The following is a 21,574-nucleotide window of genomic DNA, read 5'->3' on the forward strand; positions in this document are numbered from 1 at the left end:
CTATTTGGCTTCTGCAAGAGATGGTGATCTCTATATGTTAAGTATATTAGCTATGATGCATTGTACATGGTCATATATTTTCTGTTACTTTGTATTTTTTTATTGATTTATAATAAAGTGCTATTATTTTAGATTATTATTGGAGTGGGCATCCATAATTATTTTCGATTTTGAGTTTTCCAGGCATTTTTGGATTTGCATCTTGCTTAAGATTACATTATTTAAAGTGATAGATGGTACACCCTCCGTGCTAGATTAGAATTGATAACACCTTGAACTCTGTCTTGTTCCTCAAACAATTCCAGTTTAACGTAACTCCAAGACTTCTCATCTAGATTCCTGGGCAGAAGTTGCTCATATAAAACTTAATTTTTAAAAATCATACATAACAATGGATATGGCACAGTAATTTATTGAAACTTCAAGAATACATATTATAGTTCTTGCATTTTTTTTTTTTATAAAAAAAATGAACCTCTTCAATGCTGCATGCAACACTAAAAAGGTTAACCATATGGATTATCGACATTGCAGAGCTGAAATACCACAGTATTTAAATTCTCTTGACACAGCCTTCATTCTGGTTTCATAGTAGAGCAATCCTTGGGATTGGAGTCCTGCAACGTTCTTACTGCTCATTTCTTATTAGTTCTTTGATGATGCTCAAAATCTTATCATCTGTGAAATAATACAAATATTATACCAGGTTAATTTCAGTTGGTTAAAACATGGTATCGTTAGCTCAATAAACCAGTGCCGTGAGCACATCTTAATGAATCCTAACAAAGTGGTTTTGTGGCAGAGGTGCAAGTTATGCTACTGCAAATTTTAGTGATTTCCACATATGTGCTTCGTGTCCTCAATGTATTTCTATGAGAACCATCTGATTGGACACAGATCAGTGTGGGACATCTCAGCAGAAGAGGATTGAGCTGCAGTGAGGAAACTGTCCGGGAGCAAGTGCTATTTTTGTTTTTATTGGGAGGGAGGGGCATTAATTAACCCCTAGGGGACACAACTTCTGGAATAAAAGGGAATCATGTGTCCTTAAAGGGTTAATACGATAGAGGAATACATTCAATTAAAAAAAACATACAAAAATAAACATTGTTATTACTTAATTTTGCATCCTTTAACCCCTTAAGGACCAAACTTCTGGAATAAAAGGGAATCATGACATGTCATGTGTCCTTAAGGGGTTAAGCCAATTTAAAGGATTTTCTAACTTTAGTTTTACCGAAATCGTTACATTATAGTTCTAACCTTCCACTATCTCCCTTTTCAGAGAATTAACTATTTTGTTCCCATTATCAGCAGGAAATACAGAGATCTAGTGCAGCAAAGGAAAGAATATTAGATTTGCGTCAGCATGCCAGCACCTCACACAGCCACACAAACACACAGCTATGATGATGTGGCTATGGAAGCTTGGTGATTATATCGTGTGGAATTAATCATTAATCATTTTTCACAAGATATAATAAAACTTGGAACTTTCTTGGAACAGTTAATAAAGAAACATTTTGCAAGTAGTAAAACCTACCTTCCAGGGACATTTTGGGGTTTTCAAGTTTCTTCTTTAAAACGGATTCAATTAAGACACGCAATTCTTTAAAAATGACAGCAATCTTTACTGGAGCCTAGACACAATACATGATACACAATACATTAATCAAAACACAGAAATCTATACATATAAAAGGCGTGGGAGATATGTGGCTCCTGCGACTTACTGGATAATTGGCTATTTATAGCAATACGTTGGAAGAAGATGTAATATAAGTGCAAAACAAAAACAAACAAAAATACAGTGAGCTAAAGGAAGTTTAAATTGGATGATAAACGGATATATTTATGGATTGCAGAGCATTTATGCAATATTTGTCTCTCCGAGAAAGTAATCTGAGTGAAATTCTCTCTTACAGTTTCTCTAAACTGTTCCAGATAACGAAGCTTAGTTGGAGAAAGGAAACACATTTTATAAATAGAGCTATTCAGCCCCCTACTGGTAGAATTAAGGTATTGCACATATGCTTTCTGGCTTAATACACATTTCTTTGTTGATGTGCAAGTATATTTAAAATGTTACTCCAAACACCATGACCACTTCAATGATTTCAAGTGGTCATGGTGCCTGGAATCTGACTGTACAGTGCTTCTCTATGAAATGCTGCACATACAGAGACTAACCACTATGCTGCTGGAGGTGTAACATCACCTCTGAAGCATTACAGTGGCATCATTAGCTAGTCCCTCGAGTTCCGGCCTGTCTAATCTCAATTACCGGTATGTGCAACAGACAGTTAAATGGCAGCACCCTCAGGCTCCTCCTGTTCTCCCTTCAGTCTGGAAAGGGGGGATGACATCAGCAGAGGAAGAGCAGGCTGAGGGGAGAATTTGGACCCTGGGATAGAAAAAAAGGTAAGTTTAGGCTTTTTTATGTATTTGTCTGGCGTTTGATGGGTGGCGCATACCATAACAGAAAAGGTTACTCCGACAAAAGGTTATTTTGTTTGGAGTAACCCGTTAAAGGGAAACTATAGTGCCCCTCCCAACTCCCGTGGTGCAGAAGCAGTTAAAAACCCCTTCTGTCACTTACTTTGTTCCAGCACCAATGTCCCTTGGCCTTAGCTCGGGGTCAGCCTTTGCTCCTTTCCCACTGACGTCAGCCGTCAGGGGAGACCTAATGTGCATGGGCGGCAATGGCTGCGCTTGCAGTAGGATTTCCTCATAGGAAAGTATTATACAATGTTTTCCTATGGAGTTTCAGGTGACGCTAGATATCCATGTGCATAGCATTAGGACGGCCAGCATCAGTTGGGCGATCAAAAGTCGTCTAACAACCCAGAAGTCACTCTGTGTTGTTTGGCAGACACCCACTGGAGGTGGAGTTAACCCATAAAGGCAATTATTGCAGTTAATTAATAACTGCAATAATTACCTTTGCAGGGCTAAGGAGCACCCAGTCCACTTCTATGAGCTGAAGTGGTTTGGGTGCCTAAAGTGACACTATCTGACATATTAAAATATTAAAAAGATTTGTAATACATCGGAACAATGCTATTCCCTGGTATTAAATTTTTTTTTAATTATCTGACAAGTCAATAAACCTTTCCTGGCAGCCTAAAAAGATCTGCACATAATCATAGCTATAGTATTAAAGGAACACTGTACTGAAATCGTTTTATGTATCTATACACTTTTTCTTTTTTTACAGCTTAGTAGATACATCCCCAATAAATATATACGTGTATTTCTTTTCTATATTGGAAAAAATGCTGCAAGCCTGGTGACTGCCGCCTTTGCAAGCCCTTCCTTTTTATTAAAGACTTTTTACAGAAAAACCCTCTGCGCCGCAGCCACCAGTATATACATGCACTTACGGCTTTGCTATGCTTCTCAATGAGCTTTAAGGGGAGAAGGCAGGCACGCCTACTAATAGCAAGTCTAAACATAGTATGTGGTAGCACAGTCAGGTTACTATAATTAATCAGAGTTCCAGTAGTCGGTACATGAGGGCGTATTACAAAGTGTACGCATATGTTGTTTAAATGTTCTGTTGTTCTTACAAAATATACTTATACTGCTAGTGTATGTGTGACAGTATCACGTATGCAGTAAGTTTTTGTTTTTTTACCTGAAAATGAATCCAGTCATCCACAGTTAAAAGTCGCTCCCGATGTTGTACCTCTATGTTGCCTCCAAACAGGAGAATAGGAAATGGTGAAATCAATGTGGTTTCCCGCAAGAAAATCTTGGAATACTTAACCTGTACAAAAAGCACATCATAAAGAATGAGTTGATCATGTTTCCCAGTACCATTAATACAGCCATAAAGCAAGCATCATTTACATCTCCTTTTGGAACATTTACCTTAAATAGAAACATTTTGAGTAAGGTCATTTTGGAGCCTATCACATATTTTATTTTCATTAGCAGTTAACAAAACAACAGCATATTCAACAGCAGTTGGGCCTCAGCCCCTCTGTTTTGTTAAACATGTTTCAAGTGATTTGATTAAAAATTGGTCTTTAAAAAAAAAAAAAAACACAAAGTCTGCTACCACATATATAATACAAACGTTGGACTTTTTACCAAGCCACTTGAAGTAATTTGACAAAAAACAAGTTACCTCATAATCGTTGCACCATAACCACTACAATAAGATTCCCTTACCTTCTCCTGATAAAGAAGCCAACCGTAGACTTGGAGATCTCGGTTTACAGAAGATGGGTGGACTTGTGCCTTCCCTTGAGCAGTTTCCACCATACAGGCCAACTTCTCAGTGATATCAACAGACTTTGTGAACAAGATCTTGCCTACATTATCATAGAGACCAGCTGCCAGGACAGCCTTAAGAAGAGATGTCTCTTGGGGTGAGAAGATTCTTTTGTCTCCATGACCATAATGCTCTTTTGGACCAACAGGAAATGGACATTGAAATCCTGCAGCACTCACTAGTCTTATTAATTCTTGCTTCACATCCTTGAAAAACAAAATACAGAATAATTTGTGATAATGAAAACAGCCACATTGTTTTAACAGACAATATTGAAAGGTTTCTTAAAGAAGCTGAGGTTGGATACAAACGCGATAATTGGATTTGTTATTTTATTGCCTGTAAACAAAAGTATTCTGCATTTTTAACAAAACGTCTTAGCAGGTGTAACAGATTAGGATCTTACTCCTATCCACACCATACATGATTTAGCACTACTACTACTACAATAAAGTTGAAAGTTCTTTCGGCGGTGGGCAGGGGTCATCACTGGCACTATGACCGGTGTGAGGCTATGGAGCCACATACACAGGAAACTGCTATGCCCTATATGTTCTTACACCTTTTTATCATAGCCACCTTTAAGTTTTTCAGCAATTTGAGCTACAGTAGCTATAAGATGTGATTGGATGTCAATATGCCTGACACCCATGAGAGGTGCCATTGTAATCATGTAATCAATGTGGTTATTTTTTGATTTTCCATCAATGTGGGTAGAGTGCCATACTATTACGTATGTTTTATGTATAAATTTATATAAAATGATCATTTTGTATTGTGAAAATGCCATCAAACTCTTAGTGGTGCGTTTTGCACCCTGAAAGAAAGAAATCATACCTCAATTGTTAAAAGTGCTTTTCTATTTAAAAAGTTTTTCCGACAGTAACTCATTTCAGAATTGTATCCTTCTCCTCGACTTAACTTCCACCTGATGAAATAAATTAGAGAGAGAATTCATTAAGTATTTTCCATGCCAGAAATTGGGAAGTCGTTTTAAATCAGTTGGTTCTCAAAGTGCAAATGGGACAGAATTGCTCAGATATAATCTCTTTATTGGGTTAAAACCAATCCTTTATTTCCTCAGGTAATATGATATGACCTGGCACTTTCTAATGCAGCTTATCCTGAAATTCACAAATTAATTTAATAGCCAAGTTTTTTTATGTAATAATTGAAAAAAACTACATTAACTACAAATTCAAGAATTCTCTACGTAGATATTAAAAACAATATAAAAGGAGAGGTTTCTGTTTTTAGAATGATAGTTTATGGTCTTTTACCTATGGTAAGGAACACAGAGATTTTCAAGCAAGTTTCAAGCAGGGCTGTGCTGGCTATGAAATACTTGCAACAAAAGTACAAATGAGAAGTTCATTAAACCAGTGTAGAATATTGGGGAGTCTGCTCCAGGTCAAATGACCCTGAGAATGCCCCTATTATAGTCTCGGTCCGAATACAAACCTCTGGAATCCTTTAATATTCCACAAGTTAGTATTCAGTCATAATGTGAGTCTGTATACTTCCACAATCCTTCCTGGTAGGGCCTGCCTGATACACCATGACCATTTCTCCATATTAATTTCACTGGCCATTTTGACAGGGGCCTGCATATCCAGCCAGTTTAGTAAGAGTGTGTGAACTGCGGGAGGGTGAGAATCGTGGTGTCTGATTTGCCTAGATCAAGCTGTACTGGTTTAAAATGGTCCCTTAGAAGGATAATGGCTAAACATGGCATGTAACCCACAAAACATTTGCGGTACAAAGAATAGGCATCGCCGGCATTGCCAGTTTCTGCAGGAAAAATGAATACATTCTGGCAGGTGAAGAAATCACTTTAAGAGATCTTATATTTTATATAGTATTATTACTTTATGAAGTAACAGTGTAATTCCTATGTATGTGGCTGGCTTACCCCATATATGCTCTGAAGATGGTAAGGTGATCAGAGTTTGCTATGGCTAAGGCTGACTTTGCCAGATCCGCCTCATCTTTTCTGCCGATTGGTGTTATAAATGGGGATTTCTCCGTCATTGTGGCTGCTAGAATTGCCTATTAGTAGACACAAAGTGAAAAGTTTTAAAACACTAATCAATTATAACATGCACAACACAAAACTGAACAAATGAGAGATGATAATCAAATGTCACTGCATGGAATATTACAGACAAACGCTATCTGGATACACTGTGAAAACACTCTGAGAAAGAGCACTGTGTAAAAAGTGCATTATTATTGTGTAAATTCTAACATCATGGTAAATAGGGTGTCGCTTTTTTTTTTTGTCAATCTGTATTTTATTGAGGTATATTAGATGGGATACAGAATAGAGAGAGGGAAATGTGCATTTAGAATACAGTATAGGATTCACTAACATTGGTATCTAACATTTCCTTAACATTTGTACCTCTTTTTTATATATTATGGCTAAACATTGCTTTCGTAGTCAGGATTAGTCGTCAGCATTTTACATTTTTAAACATTTAAGGGGGACCAGCTTAGTCTAGTGGTTAGTCTCCCTTCACAGGGATGCTGGTTAGTACATGCTTAAATTCTTAAGTTGAACTATATTGCAAAGTGAGGCAACTGACATGCAATGGACATTAAGCGAAAGGAACTGAAAAACAGACTCTAATACATTTGAAATAATACCAGGAGCTTGTCATTAAGAATTGCATGCTCCGCAGGAACCTCATAAGCTCTTCCCTGCTGTCGCAAAGTTAAGTGACCATTCGTCCATCGTTTAGAGGTAGCCTATGGGTAGTGTAATTTAGCCATTGTCAGTGGATGGGAAACCGACAGCAGGTGGAAGCCCATAACCTGAGCACGTAGTGATGGCCGCGTGGCTGCTCATCCTCCCATCCGAACATGCAGCTGTGGGTTAAAGAAGCTCTCAGGAAGAAGTGGATTCGGTAGCAGTTGATCAGTCCTGGGTTCAGATCAGAGCCTTCATCCTACTCCCATGCACGGAAACTGGAAGGTGTTGTCCAAGGGGAGAGCCGGGCTATGGCTCCGTGTAACAGCTCTCGCGCCCCCGACCCCGTGAAGGGTCCGAGTTGTAAATCCATCCTCCATTGTGTAGATCACTTTGTAGGGAGCCCGGGAGTCCCGTGCGGTGGGTGGCAGAGAGGGGGCGATGGGTGGGCTCACCCTGGCTCAGGCGAGAGGGATAGATGGCACTCGAGGGGTTTGTCGCTTTTTCCCGCCAGCTCCTTTTGCGGTACGTATGATTTGGGTCTTTGGTTGCTGGGACCACTGAGTGAGGGGTAGTTTGGGCCTCGTTCTTTGGCTTTTGATCATGCATTTCGGTTTTCAAGGGGCCCGGCGCTGGTTCTCGCCTTGTTGAGCTTCGGGTCTGTTGCAGACTGGAGGCCGCCCTGGTGCTGCGAGGGGGGTTCCACTGTAGGGTGCGTCGGGTGGTCGGGCGTATCCACGCCGCCACCTCTCTCATCGCCTGCCTGTAGGGTTGCCTCCGGGCTTTGAGTAATGCCCAGAAATAGTTGCGTAGCCGGTCAATGCAGGCCCTTGTGTGCTTAGGTGGTTTAACAATTGCATGCTGGAACTCGGGCCTCGTCCGCGCCGCCATCTTGGCTGGGCCCACAAGGTCCCGCTGGATTGAGGGTTGTGTCGCTCGGTCAGGTGTGCTTGTGGGGGTGATCGACCCCGTCGAGGACCGGGATGACCCCCGCCGGTCCAGAGGGGGGGGTAGCAGGGCTGCGATGGGCTTCCGTTTAGGAGCTTGACCCACACCAGGAGATCGGCCGCCTCTCCCGGTCCTCAGGTTCGGCTCTGATATAGGCCGCACGGTCAGTCTAAGTTGTGCCGCGGCACATCGGTGCCGGACAGATGTCATTTTGGTCCTGGTGCCTTCCTGCGTTTGGTACCGGTCCCTGTTTGCCGGTAATGTGCGTATCGGTCGGTAACTTAGCAAGTTTGCTCTTTGCAGCAGGAGCTCTTACAATGTGCGACCGGCCATGTTGGCTGTCAGGCCCCGCCCCCGGTATAGGGTGTCGCTTTTTAAACCAATAGTCTACATGTATAGTCCACGTAATGCAGTAAATTGTAAGAAAGTAACATCACTTTTTTATGATGATTAGCTTATTTTTTTAGAAGCAATTAAAATACAGCCGTAATGACATCAAAGTTTGCTATTCACTTCAGTGATCGCTTGCATCTCTGGTACCAATTGCTTTTAACAAGAATAAAATCTCGGAACATTTGAATGACAGCTGTGAATTTAAATCATCATTAATCCAGTCCTACCATCGTTTGTGAATCTCTAATCTTCAACATGATTTACTATTAAAATAAAAACACCTCTGCAGAGATTCTCCTAAAGATGCACTAGAACGTCTGACTTTTATGAGCATTGGGATTCCACGTAAATTCAGGTGTGCACATACATAAAAATATTTATACTCCCCGATGCTCTCTCAGGATGCTTTATTGAGAAAGGAGTGGGAATATGACATCATATCCCCACTCTATCAGCGCTCACAGCAGCCAATGCCCCAGCGAGGCATCTGGAGAGAGCATCATTGCTCTCGGGACTGTTACTTTAATGCCGCTCGACCCGAGAGGTAGGGCAGGAAAATATTAATATTTTCTGGGTACTCACTGTCACTATCTTCCAAAAATTCCCTTTTATTTTTTTTTAAATATTAATTTAGAAAATCTAGGATTTCTCTAACTGTTTAAAAATCTCTTGGTATTTACAATGGCCAAGAGCATTATTATTATCTTTTGTTGATAGAAAGGTAAATATATTTATTGATATAGGAAAGTCAAGTAAACAAGATGTAGGGTCATCAACTTACTACAGTGTCAAGACAGCCAAATATCGCTCCAAAGATGAGCATTTTGCCAATCTTCACATTGACTGGCAATGCAGCAAGATGCTGACCCAAAGGTGTCAGTTTGGGCAGAGTCAACTCGCAAGCTCCTATCTTCCGCAGAAGGTTCATTGCATTACTGATGACCTGAAGCTGAGGAGGATCTAATGCCTTTGACAAAAAGTCCTCAGGAGATCCAAGATCACATTTCTAGAGACGGGAAACAAAGTATTTAAATGTATTATTTATAAATCAACAAAACATTCTGGAGTACTCTACACTTGTGGTACTGACTATGAATAAACAGAAAACATAATATAAATTGCTCTCTCTGTATAAAAAACAACAAACAAACAAAAAAGACATATGCAAATGATTTCATATCATTACACGGGTCTACTTTTAGTTTTAAATGGATATTTTTGCATAAAATACAAAATTATTATTTCTACGAATGCAACATAAAAGGTAATACATTGTACATTGTTTAATATTTTAAACATAAGATTGAAGAAATGAAATATGTCACCATGATGTGAAGACACAGCTCTTCCAAAGGCACTCTCAGAATTTCAGGAACAGAGTAAGCCAAAAAACTCCCAAATCTGTAGGGGAGAAAAAAAAACAAAACAACAAAAAAAAACCACACACAATCATAATAATAAAAAATCCACAGATATTTAAATCAGACAAGAAGAATAATTTGTGGAATTGTGACCATTTTGCATGTAAACGTGGGGGCTCTCCAGGAGTTGATGAATGTCAAGAATTGGAATCCTCTGCCGGCCTAGATGTACTGATATAGATCGTTAAACTTGATTTATGAATGCCAGATATTATGTTTGGCCATTTAATAGGTCTCATAATCAGAGCATGTTTAAGGGAGATTTTTCACTGCAATCAATTAGAAACCAGGTGATTTACCTTTCCTCTGTATAAAGTCGGAAGCAGAATCCAGGCCGAACACGACCAGCTCTTCCTTGGCGTTGCAAGGCACTAGCTTTGCTAATAAAAGTCTCGACCAGGGAGCTCATCTGACTGCTTTCATGATACCTGGCGAGGTGATACAAAATTAGATACAATAAAAGTAGATCTCATTATACAGTTCATAATAAAACATAAGTAAATAAGCATAAGTGGCTCCCTATCTTACATCTTAAAGTCCAACACACTGTGTAACTATTTTGGACTTCTTACCAACTTGTTAACTTCACTGTGAACATAAAATATCTGTGTCCCTTCACTGATTTTTAGAATACCAAAATGTGCCCTGCTCAAGCACTTTGTGAGATATTTTGCAATTACTACAGTTCATCTAAATTTAGTTAGATTAAGCATATTGCAGACCAATGGAGGGATGGCTCATATTTACACATAACTTTTGGAAGACATTTTTAAAAGTTAGTCTAAAAATAATAATTATTAAACGGCAACTTTAAATATGGCATAGGTAACCTCTGACATTTCAAATGTGGTGAACTACATCTTTCAGTATGATCAGTCAACCTTCAGAATGGCAAAGCATCATGGGAGATGTAGTCCAGAGAATCAAGAGGCTGCTTTCCCCATCGTGAAGCATTGGTTCTTATCAGAAAGTATGGGATTACCTATTTTCCTTTGTGCGTCCAGCATCAATGACAAACACCACATCGGGGATGGTAATTCCTGTTTCTGCAATATTTGTTGCCAATACAATCTGTTTAAAAAAAAAAAAAATCAGAAATACCTGTATAAAAACAATGTATACTACGCACTCAAAATAACAGTGTAAACCTTAACAATTCATCTAAAATTCAAGTCTACAGTTCTCTGTGACACACACACACACACACACATTATATATTATATACCAGGGCCCAAAATCTCCATTCAGCATTGCAGAGTGTAAATGTTAGCTCTGGTGAGTGTGCCATGGGCCCTGTGCCTTTAACTTCCTTTTTAATTCTGATTTCTGTACCTGCTGCAAAAATTTTTATTTATATAACCTGATGTGCAGATTCAAAATTTATAAACATCAAAAGAGGAAAAAAGCTGTCCATATGTTTTTTTAATGTATTTTCTCTTTATTGTATATCAGACATGGGTTTAAAGATAGACAATACAAAATGGTAATAACAATGTATAGTAAAAGACAAAAATGTGAACAATATCCATGCGTTTAGAGATATTCAGTACGGAATGGTAAGAACAATGCCCAGTAAAATACATAAACTGCTACACTATCATTGAGCCTACTGAGTGTGCACCGCAGCACTATGTAAGAGTAGTAATACAGATTTAGATGGATAGATGCAGCTTCTACAGGTAAATTCAAACATGCAACATATTAGTGTGATACTCCGGATCTTCCGGTGCTCAGTGGTGACATTGCTCTATTGTGTTATCGTGCTTAAGTACACTGCTAATGCTAAAGCCGTATCCCAGTGAAGGGCGACCCCCCCTATCTGGCCAGGTTCTCACCGTCGGTCATTACATTGGCCCTCCAGTGGGGAAGTCAGCTGCACCCAAGCATGTACTTTTTGTATGTATAACAAAAAACGTGTTCTCTCATGTATCGCCTGTGATTACACTGGCTGTGTCAGTCCTAGAGGCTCTATCCGGATCACCTCAAATTCCTCCCCGGGGTGTCCATATTTTTTTATACACTTTTTTTTTTTTCTCCTTCCACAACCACTTAAATAGAAATTAAAAATTCCTTTGAGCAACTTGCGCACTAAGTATATGATGATTGCAGAATTAAAATATATTAATTGTGACCGAGAAAATCAATTAAAAAGGTCCCCAAACTAGATATCTGTATACATACCAATTCCTGTCTTTTTAGCAGCCCCACACATCAGTACTGTGTTAATAAATACATCTTGGCATCTAAAATAGTCACCCTACCTTCCTGGTTCCTGGTGGGGGTAGTATAAAAGCTTCAGCCTGATCCTGACTGGAAAGGATTGAATGCAATGCTATCACTTTGTATCTGAAATGAGAAAATCTCAGTTTTACAATTTCAAGAATCTGAATTAAATCTCTGCTTGTATCACATTATACTCTGGACACCAAAAATCTGATAGACTTTGTAGATTTGTTAGCTCAGAAATATGCGGTATATTTTTTCATGCTGTAAAATGCGTAGTTTTTGAAAATAACAAAGAAATGCTTTGCAGCATTGTGCACTACAAAGCACGCCTCTCCCCATTCCATTACCCTTCTCACAACATAATGCAGTCTCCTGCATTTCTAAACCATAATAAGGAGCGATCCAATTATTCCTCCTCATTATACAAATTAAAGATGTCCCCGGCGCCTTGGGACATTATGCAATCTGTTGTAATCTCACAAAATGAGGGAGAGCCAAGAGACACTTCCAACAATTATGTTGGTCTTTCGGGAGGAGGGAATCTAACACAACCCATTTCTTCCAGTCTGCTTTATTGGGGACAAGGTCAGAACCTGCCCTTTAAAATGAAGAGCATTTTGTTCACTTAGGATACTTGTGATCCCATTTACAAATGGTAATCACCTACCTAACTGTCCATAAGGGGAATCAGGGGCCTCATGTCCTGTAATCTACAAGTCACTTGAACTAGTGGCTCATTTAGAGACCAAATAACTCCCTGGAAAACACAGATAGACACATAAAAAAAAATTTGAAAAGAGGGGGTTCAAAAAAGCATGAATAAACGTTTTAGGCACATGGGTGTGAAATAATCTAGCAGCTAAATGGGTTAATTGTCAACAGGTCAGCTAACACTGATTACCTTCTCCTGTCCTGAAACTTCTTATCAGAAGACAGCAGATCATACAGCTGCTGGATGTCAGCCAGTCCTGGCAGAAAGATGAGCACTGCTCCCTCCACATTCCTATACTGTGCACTTTTGTCTGAATGGTGGAGAAACAAAGAGCGTAAAGTACAAAATAACAATGTTTGATACAAGATCAACACAGAGGAGAAAAAGGGCCCAGCAAGCTAGGAGAGCCCGCAACAACACTAAAATGTAGAGCCGCTTAATGCATTCCGTACCTCAAGGGTACTTGACTCGTCTAAATATTATTACCAATGTCAATTTCGTCCAAACCTGGAGGAGAAGCATTAACCTGCCCCACTGCTGTAAGCCAATCAGTGTCTCCCAGGTTGGACACTGATAATGAAGGAGTGTAAATTCCACATTAATAATGCAGCCAAAATGTTCTTGAACTTGTAGATATTAAACCAGTGGACTCCAGGCACTCTAACCACTTCAGCAAGCTCTAGTGGCTGTTTGTTAAAGTGCTCCTTACTCGTTGAAATGAACGCTGAGAAACCCAGTTATGAAGCACCTTTCTACATGATATAGTGCAAAGGAAACCTCATATACTACTTGGTGTACAGGGCAGAGAGCACCACTACTTACTGTATAGTGTACAGGGCAGAGAGCACCACTACTTACTGTATAGTGTACAGGGCAGAGAGCACCACTACTTACTGTATAGTGTACAGTGCAGAGTGTCCCAGAGAGATGGTCCTGCTGCCTTTACAAATCACTGCCTATAACGTACCTAAGAATACCAGCAGTTGGAGGATTAGGTCCAGATTGATTTTGTTTGGGTTCATGTAGAGAACAGCGTGGCGTGTCCTATTGCTGAACTTCTGGTAGTGAGGGCTTGGATCCAACTCAGTACTCAACTGACCAGGGATGAACTCCTGAAAAGGAGACAAGATTTCCGGTCAAGTTATAAACAATTCTTGCTTTAATTACAGCTAAGAAAAGATCTGTTTTTCAGATGGCGACTTTACTGGCTGGGAAATCATTTAATGCAGATGGATAAGACTTTAGTAGAAATGTCAAATGGCCTACACAATACCACATGCACTATGCGACAGACTCGTTTTAAACAGGAACTGTCACTTTTTCACAAAGACAGTTTGTCGTTCCTTCAGTAAATGCCACTGAAGCTCTAAATGAAATGGGATGAGCAGAAGAAGCAATTCTTAAACACAATTATCCCCACTTCACTTTCAGGCATTGTTACGATCTAGCCATCTTTTCCATCCACTTCTTATTATATAGGTAAAGAGTAGAATTAGGTCTGGGCTTGCCCTTTCTATGGTATTAATCATGTATAATCCTCCATGCAGCATTCTAAAGGTTATAAATAGTCCCTCCATGCCTATGGGGTAAAAAATGGTGGGGGAGCGTGGACAGCTCCAGTAATAGTTTGAATGTCACCTGGTATTTTTTGCTGCTACCTCCTTTGCCAGTTATACTGAGAGTAATTTCTTCATCGTCTTCTAAGAACCTCTGACAATACTCAGAATCTTGCTCCAGAACAAAACCAGTCTCTTCAACGATATCCTCCAAGTGAAAAACCTAAAGAAATTTGGGGCAAAAATCAAGCAAATCAGAGCTGGAAGTAAAGTATGACATTATAAAATGCACATCTTATTGATCCATAGGTACAGTATGAAGTTGTTTAATGTATATATTTTTATTTATACATACATACATAAAGTATGAAGGTTGTATAACACATATCTCCTTATTTATACCCAAAAAGTTTGCATCCACTTTTTAAAAATGTAAAATTGGTTTTCCCATCTCTCCATGTCTTTAGGCAGAGATTAGCCACGAGGCCATGGCCTCAGGGAGGCAGGTGAGACAGGGGCAGCACAGCTGGTAGCAAGCAAGTGGGCATGCATTTCCCTCCTGATTACAGCACCCCCACACTGGACCACCAGGGATCGTCAGCAGCCCCACACTAAGCCACCTCGCCAGAATCATTCAGCGTACCACACAACACACACCAGAACTCCGTGATAAATTCATGCACTCTAAACTAAGTTTTATTGCTGTGGATCTCTGCAAAACACTTAGCATAATATTTATTAAAAGCAAGGGATGCATAGCTAGCAGATAAACATATAATAAAACAGCAATTTTATGTATAGATTGCGTTTCAGACAAACGCAGAAATAAAAATTATGTAAATTTAAACCATTTTAATTTTTTACTTATTCTTTAAGGCTTTATAAAAATATATGTGAAATGAAAGGCTTTAGACAACATGCAGTATCCTTTATAATATATTTCACACAGAGTCTGAAATGTTATAATAAAATTTAAAAATATATATTTTTCTCACATACAGTAGGTGTGACATTAATAGGTAAAACAAATCGACAAATAGCCTACTTAAAAGGTATTTGTATGGACTCTGAAGGCATTACTTGCAATACAGCTTACTAAAAGTTGTAGCAGAATATAAAAAGAACATCTGAATTTCAAAATAATGTCTACATACAGTCTATAAAGTTAAAGCATATATCCCCACCTGTACATAGTTACATAGTTACATAGTTACATAGCTGAAAAGAGACTTGCGTCCATCAAGTTCAGCCTTCCTCACGTATGTTGTTGCTGTTGATCCAAAAGAAGGCAAAAAACCTAGTCGCAAGCGCTTCCAATTTTGCCACAAACTAGGAAAGAATTCCTAAACTTGGTTCCCAGTTTGCCCCCAGCTATGCCAACCTATTTATGTCATTTTGGGAAGAATCCTTTATTTATGATGGGCATGGCTGGGGGGAGAGCTTGGTTTACTATGGCCGGTATATCGATGATATTTTATTTATATGGAAAGGGGAAGAAGGAAATCTAATAGAATTTTTAGAATTCTTGAATAATAATGATTGGGGCATTAGACTGAGTAGTGCATGGAGTAGAGAACTAGTTACCTTTCTAGACTTGGATATCTACATCGAAGAGGGCAAAATAAAGACAAAAAATCATTTCAAAAAGGTAGATTGCAATAGCTTTATTGAAAATATAAGCTGCCACCATTCCCCGTGGCCCGAGAACGCCCCCAAAGGGCAGTTTCTGAGGATCCGTAGGAATTGCAGCGATTTGATGACTTATGATCAACAATCATTACGTATAAAGACAGATTTTATGGAAAAAGGCTATGATGCATCTAAATTAGAAAATTCTAGGAAGGAAATAAGAGGGCAGAAAAGAAAAGACCTCTTAACATATAAAACTAAAAATAAGATGCATACCCAAAATGTCCCTTTTATTTGTAATTTTAATACTCACAGTCGTCAAATTAGCTGGAGCATCAAAAAATATTGGCCGATTTTATTGCAGGACCCAGCTTTAAATCGGATTTTACCTACTAGACCTAGGATGATTTTTAGAGGTGCAAAAAATCTTAAAAACACTCTAGTACGGAGTTCTTTAAAAGAACATAATCATTCTCCTACAACGAAAAAGGTTTTTATGGTTGTGGCCAGTGTACAGCTTGCAAGAAATCTGGATGTATTAGAAGAGTAACGAGGGATATAAATATTGAGGATAATAACAAAATTAAGATTAGACAGTTCATAACTTGTTATACTAAAAATGTGGTCTATTTGTTAGTCTGCCCATATGGACTGAGATATGTGGGTAGAACAACTAGACCCCTACATATTATTATTATTATTATTGCCATTTATATAGCGCCAACAGATTCCGTAGCGCTTTACAATATTTTGAGAGGATATTTACATATCAGGATTAGAGAACACATTTACAAGATCCAAACGGGCTATGAACAACATAGTGTTTCTAGTCCTTTTAAAAGGTTCCACAATCAAAAACCAGAAGGCTTAACATTTACAGGGATAAAAAGGTTAATAGAAATTGGAGAGGGGGGATTTTGTGAGAGAACTTGGAAAAAGTGAGATGGAGTGGATTTATAAACTTAACACTCTGATCCCTAATGGCCTGAATTCAGATTTTGAATTATGTAATTTTTTATAATATGATGTCTTGTTGGATTTTTACATTTTTTAGAGTATTTTATTAGTGTACTTAACAACTTTTAGGATACTATATAGAATTAAATGAATATACTTTTAAGGATACGATTTGAAATAGTTAAGCTATGTGTCAACTTTACTATCCTTGGGAATTATTATATGAATTATTAGATACTAGCTGGAATTAACACCAATTTATAATTATTTCTAAAGTCAATGCAATTTATATATTTAGATATGTGTTTGAAAAATATGGTTATAGATAGAATGGAACGAAATATTTTTTAAATTAATATTAAATGTTTAAGTTTTAGATTTAATTTATGTATGTATTTGGATTCAATCATTAGAAAAAACGAATATTCCCTTTTTGAACTCCACATACTATTGAATCCAAAGTATAGGATTGAATAGTTGAGGATTTGATACGGAGTAATAAGATTGATCAAGTGAATGATTTTATAATTAAAATAAGAACGGATGTTCCTCCTCTCTTCGTTCTGGATCTAATGATTATTTTTCGAATCCTCACAGTGGATTATAAATCATTGCACTTTAAGGGAAAAGAGAGAGATTAGTAAAGAATGCTAAACAGATTAAATTTAAGAATAATGATCGAGACTAATTGGGATATAGAAGAACACTCTGTGTCTTTCACTTTATGGAATATTGAATAATTGATGCCGGTAAGAATACAAATTGATACTTTGTTTCCTATATTTTTATGCCTGAGCCAACGGAAATATCAGTGAAAGTGGACATTATCCTATAAGAAGGAACCATTGCAACGAAATATTTCAAAGGATGAACTATGGACCCTTTTTTATGAACCTGGAAGAAAAGGAGAAAGAACTGGCAACCCCTTTCGGCTCCCTTGCAGTGGCGGCATGAGAGGGAGGCATGGAACGCACACCTGTGGGTGGTACTAACGTGGGGAGATTACCGTGCACCGGCTCTCTGCCCGCCACTTTTAAGTATTTAAATCGGAACTGGGGACTTGAGGATACCTAACGGATTTACCCGGTTGATGAAGCCACGTGGTTAGTGGCGAAAAGCGTCTCGGATTTGGCACATTGTTGCAATTTTATTTGTTAATTTTACTTGATGAGAATACATTTTATTATTTTTTAATTATATTTCGTATCCTGGTTTCCAGCTTTCTATATTTCACAAGAAGGGAGTGCAGCCCTTAGTCTGCATATCGTTTGGAAATTGAGTCATTACTTGATGACTCTAGATTTGTAAGTACCCACTCGGGATTTCCTTTGTATAATTTTGGGCACTGTACCTGCAATACTGCGCAATTGTGTGTGTTTCTATTTCCCCACACAGAAAGAAAAGTAACATCGCTAACAGGGGTGGGTTGCCTAAACGGACCCAGAAGCGATTGGAACTAGAGCAGAGTTAACAGCTCTTTGTTTGTGAGTGTAATATCTCTTTAACATTAGGATTCAATAATCTATTTTGTATAATCTGCACTATGTTCGATTATTTTTTATAGATGCCAATGTATATTTTGTTCCCTTAAAAGAGGAAACTTCAATCAGAATTGAAACAGGTGATTCATTTTTGTTTCATTTGTATCAAAATAAGCGCTGCATTCTTTTCTCTGTGATACATTTCTTGTTACGGTGTTATTGTAAGGAAACACTTGAATGTACAGCAACTAAACTGAAATTATTGTGATATTGATTTACTGAATTTTGGAATTAATAAGCGCTGGTTTCAAATTATTATTTTTTCGCTATTAAACAGCCTAACTGTAGGAATGATATGACCCATTAAAATGTCTTTTACTGTTTGAAAAGAGGGAGCAAGCAGAAATATTCAGCACACTTGTAGCCATTAGTGGCTTCTGGCAGAGAAATTCATTCCTCTACAGGCTGACAAACTTTCCAAGAGTATGAATTAAGGTGAGTGAGGTTTTAGGTGTTTCATTTTGCAAAAGTACAAGTAAAAAGGTCTATACTTGATTCTGGAAGTGAAGGGGTTAAATACTGTACAGTACTGGGAGTTTTATTGCTGTGGAGCTCTGTGAAGCACTCATACACAATGCATATACCTGAGGTTTAAAATAAATAAATAAATAAATAAACAAAACACAACAGTACGAGGGACTATATTTCCCTTCTGATTTTCACTTTCAGTTTGTATAATTATCCTGAGTCTTTTGCTACTTATCAATGACTGTGAAACACACACACACTGGGAGCAGGGCATTAAGGGACATTGTAGGCACCCAGACCACTTTAGCTAATTGAAGTGGTCTGGGTGCTGTGACCCTTTTGCACTTAGTGCTGCAATGTTAGACATTGCAGTTCCAGAGAACTGTTTACATTGCAGCTCTAAGTCTGCCCCCAGTGGCTGTCTACTAGACAGTCACCGGGGGTGCTTCCGGAATCCAAAACGGACTTTTGGTCCGTTATCTGACGCTGGACGTCCTCACAGACCTCCAGCGTCAGATTTTCCCCATAGGAAAGCATTGAATAATGCTTTCCTATGGGAAGGTCTAATGTGCGAGCGGCGCATTAGGTCTCCCCTGCCGGCTGACGGCAGGGTAGGAGCATGGGCGGAGCCTGACCCAGTGCAGAGGGACATCAGCGCTGGATTTAGGTAAGTGGCTGAAAGAGGGACCTATTAACCCTGTAGTGCCAGGAAAATGACTGTTTTCCTGGCACTATAGGATCCCTTTAAGGAAACTGGCCTCAATGCAGCAGAAAGGATAAATCTAAGAGTCTGTTTGTTACATTTTTAATACACAGCATGTTTCTAGAAGACTTTCATTTCAACTTAATCACATATCTGTGTGAAGCCAATTATCAAGACTCAACAAAAACTAAAATAAAATTAAAATATCAAAGGTAATCCTTACATGAAAACGGACAAAGATGTAGTTTTGTAAAGAAGTTTCTTATTCCTTATGCCCTCAGTACCATTGTTTTATCGAGTGTATGAAAAATAACTTTACAGATACCTCAACAGGGTAGGTTCTTCCAGAGATCCTTATGATGGGACAGTGTGTGAAATATCTAGAGAACTTTTCAGCATCCACGGTAGCGCTCATTAGTACGAGGTGCAGGTCCGAGCGCTTGTGCAGAATCTCTCTTAGAATGATGAGCAGAAAGTCAGACTGGACAGTCCTTTCATGTACCTGTATGAAGACACAATATTAACTTGGGGTTTGATTATTTCAGTATACCACATAACACCACTTACACCGGCTCACAAACAGAAAGATGCTCAGCACCCAGTCCCACTACGAATGTGGATATCCAGGCAAGCTGGCCCTTATATTGTGAACACCCAGCTTTAACAGAGGGTCAAATGACAGAACAAAGGGTTTGTGCATATGTTTTACCAATGCCTGAGTAACCTTGGACTCACAGTTTATAAATATTTCCAAATCAATTTTCTCACAGTACTATCTCTCTCTGGAAGTACAAATCATCTTCACCTTTCTTCACATCCGACTTACCTCATCCACAATGACATGTGTTATGTTCTTCAACATGCTATCATCCTGTAGTTTCCGAAGCAGTATTCCGGTGGTACAGTACAACAGTCTGGTAAACTCTCCTGTCCTAGATTCCATACGAATCTGATACCCACAGAGGGAGTTCTATAAAAAAATAATAATAATAGAGTGGCAGTTGTGTCCCTTTAGGTTAGGCCAAGAAAATTAGCAGGTAAATTAAAACATACATAGTCATATAGGGTTATAGTGTTATAGTGAGAATTCAAAGTGGATTTCAAAATTAGGGCCAGAGTTGCTGATCTGAAAGCACTGCTGACTTAAGAGACTTACATTTTACATTTTTCAGTTTAGTAAATAACTGATAGTAACAACTTTGTTAACTTTATCTAATCAGATTTAATTTGCAAAACTTGCAGCTTGGTGAATAACCTTGACATCTTTTGAAAAGTTTGACATGTACTTGTATCAGTTTAGATTGTTGGGACCTCTTTAAAATGTAATTAAACTTACCTTAAAGAGACACTATAGTCAACAGAACCACTACAGCTTAATGTAGTGGTTCTGGTGTGTATAGCCTGTCCCTGAAGTTTATTAGAGAAAATGCAGCGTTTACATTGATGGCTAGTTACACCTCTAGTAGCAGTCATCCAGATGGCCACTATAGGTGCTTCCTTGTCCAGTGCTGCACAGTGTCTCGACGCTCTGCATGGAGACACTGAATGTTCCCCATAGAGCTCCACTGATTCAATGGATGTCGATGAGGAGATGCTGATAGGTGTCAGCATACTTATGCTGGACATGAAATAAATTATTGAATCTATTTAGTCCAAAACACATAGTTGTTGTCTGAATGACAGTCACCACCAGCATGGGGAGTGCAAAATGTAAGCCGTGCCATTTTTCAATAACTGCACTGTTTCCTTTTGGAAAGCTCAATAAGCAGCAAAAAGGCCCCAAATAACTTTCTCTCTTTAAATTTTATGCCAAAATAAGCACACTGAAGCGTTACTGGCTTTGAGATTTTTTTTAAAATTTGGAATTCACTTTAAATTTCTGACAAATCCTATTTTATTGAATAACTTTGACATTAGGTCTTTTCAACGTAAAATGAAAATAAAAGTATATTGAAAAATGCCACTATGCTCATAAACATAGTAAGAACGTATTAGGAATAACAGTCTTATTGATTTAAAATTGTATAAAAGCTTTTTTTTATTTTATGT

At 38.5% G+C, this 21,574-nt stretch overlaps 1 protein-coding gene across 1 annotated transcript in view; it reads right to left on the reverse strand.

Annotated features, from left to right (window-relative positions):
* Nucleotides 1–439: 439 nt before the first annotated feature.
* The window catches only part of DHX29 (DExH-box helicase 29), a 37,656-nt gene continuing 16,521 nt past the window's right edge, over nucleotides 440–21,574 (reverse strand). The window contains exons 13-28 of the mRNA XM_063454034.1: nucleotides 20,352–20,495; nucleotides 19,851–20,027; nucleotides 14,310–14,450; nucleotides 13,639–13,783; nucleotides 12,861–12,981; nucleotides 11,995–12,079; nucleotides 10,716–10,804; nucleotides 10,033–10,161; nucleotides 9,638–9,713; nucleotides 9,094–9,318; nucleotides 6,192–6,328; nucleotides 5,117–5,207; nucleotides 4,177–4,485; nucleotides 3,638–3,769; nucleotides 1,544–1,640; nucleotides 440–678 (exon numbers count right to left, since the gene is read on the reverse strand). Coding sequence (XP_063310104.1) covers nucleotides 629–678; nucleotides 1,544–1,640; nucleotides 3,638–3,769; nucleotides 4,177–4,485; nucleotides 5,117–5,207; nucleotides 6,192–6,328; nucleotides 9,094–9,318; nucleotides 9,638–9,713; nucleotides 10,033–10,161; nucleotides 10,716–10,804; nucleotides 11,995–12,079; nucleotides 12,861–12,981; nucleotides 13,639–13,783; nucleotides 14,310–14,450; nucleotides 19,851–20,027; nucleotides 20,352–20,495 — 2,148 coding nt within the window. The 3' untranslated portion in view covers nucleotides 440–628. The remainder of the gene's footprint in view (nucleotides 679–1,543; nucleotides 1,641–3,637; nucleotides 3,770–4,176; nucleotides 4,486–5,116; nucleotides 5,208–6,191; nucleotides 6,329–9,093; nucleotides 9,319–9,637; nucleotides 9,714–10,032; nucleotides 10,162–10,715; nucleotides 10,805–11,994; nucleotides 12,080–12,860; nucleotides 12,982–13,638; nucleotides 13,784–14,309; nucleotides 14,451–19,850; nucleotides 20,028–20,351; nucleotides 20,496–21,574) is intronic.

This window comes from Pelobates fuscus, chromosome 5, assembly GCF_036172605.1.
Source record: "Pelobates fuscus isolate aPelFus1 chromosome 5, aPelFus1.pri, whole genome shotgun sequence".
Lineage (NCBI taxonomy): Eukaryota > Metazoa > Chordata > Amphibia > Anura > Pelobatidae > Pelobates > Pelobates fuscus.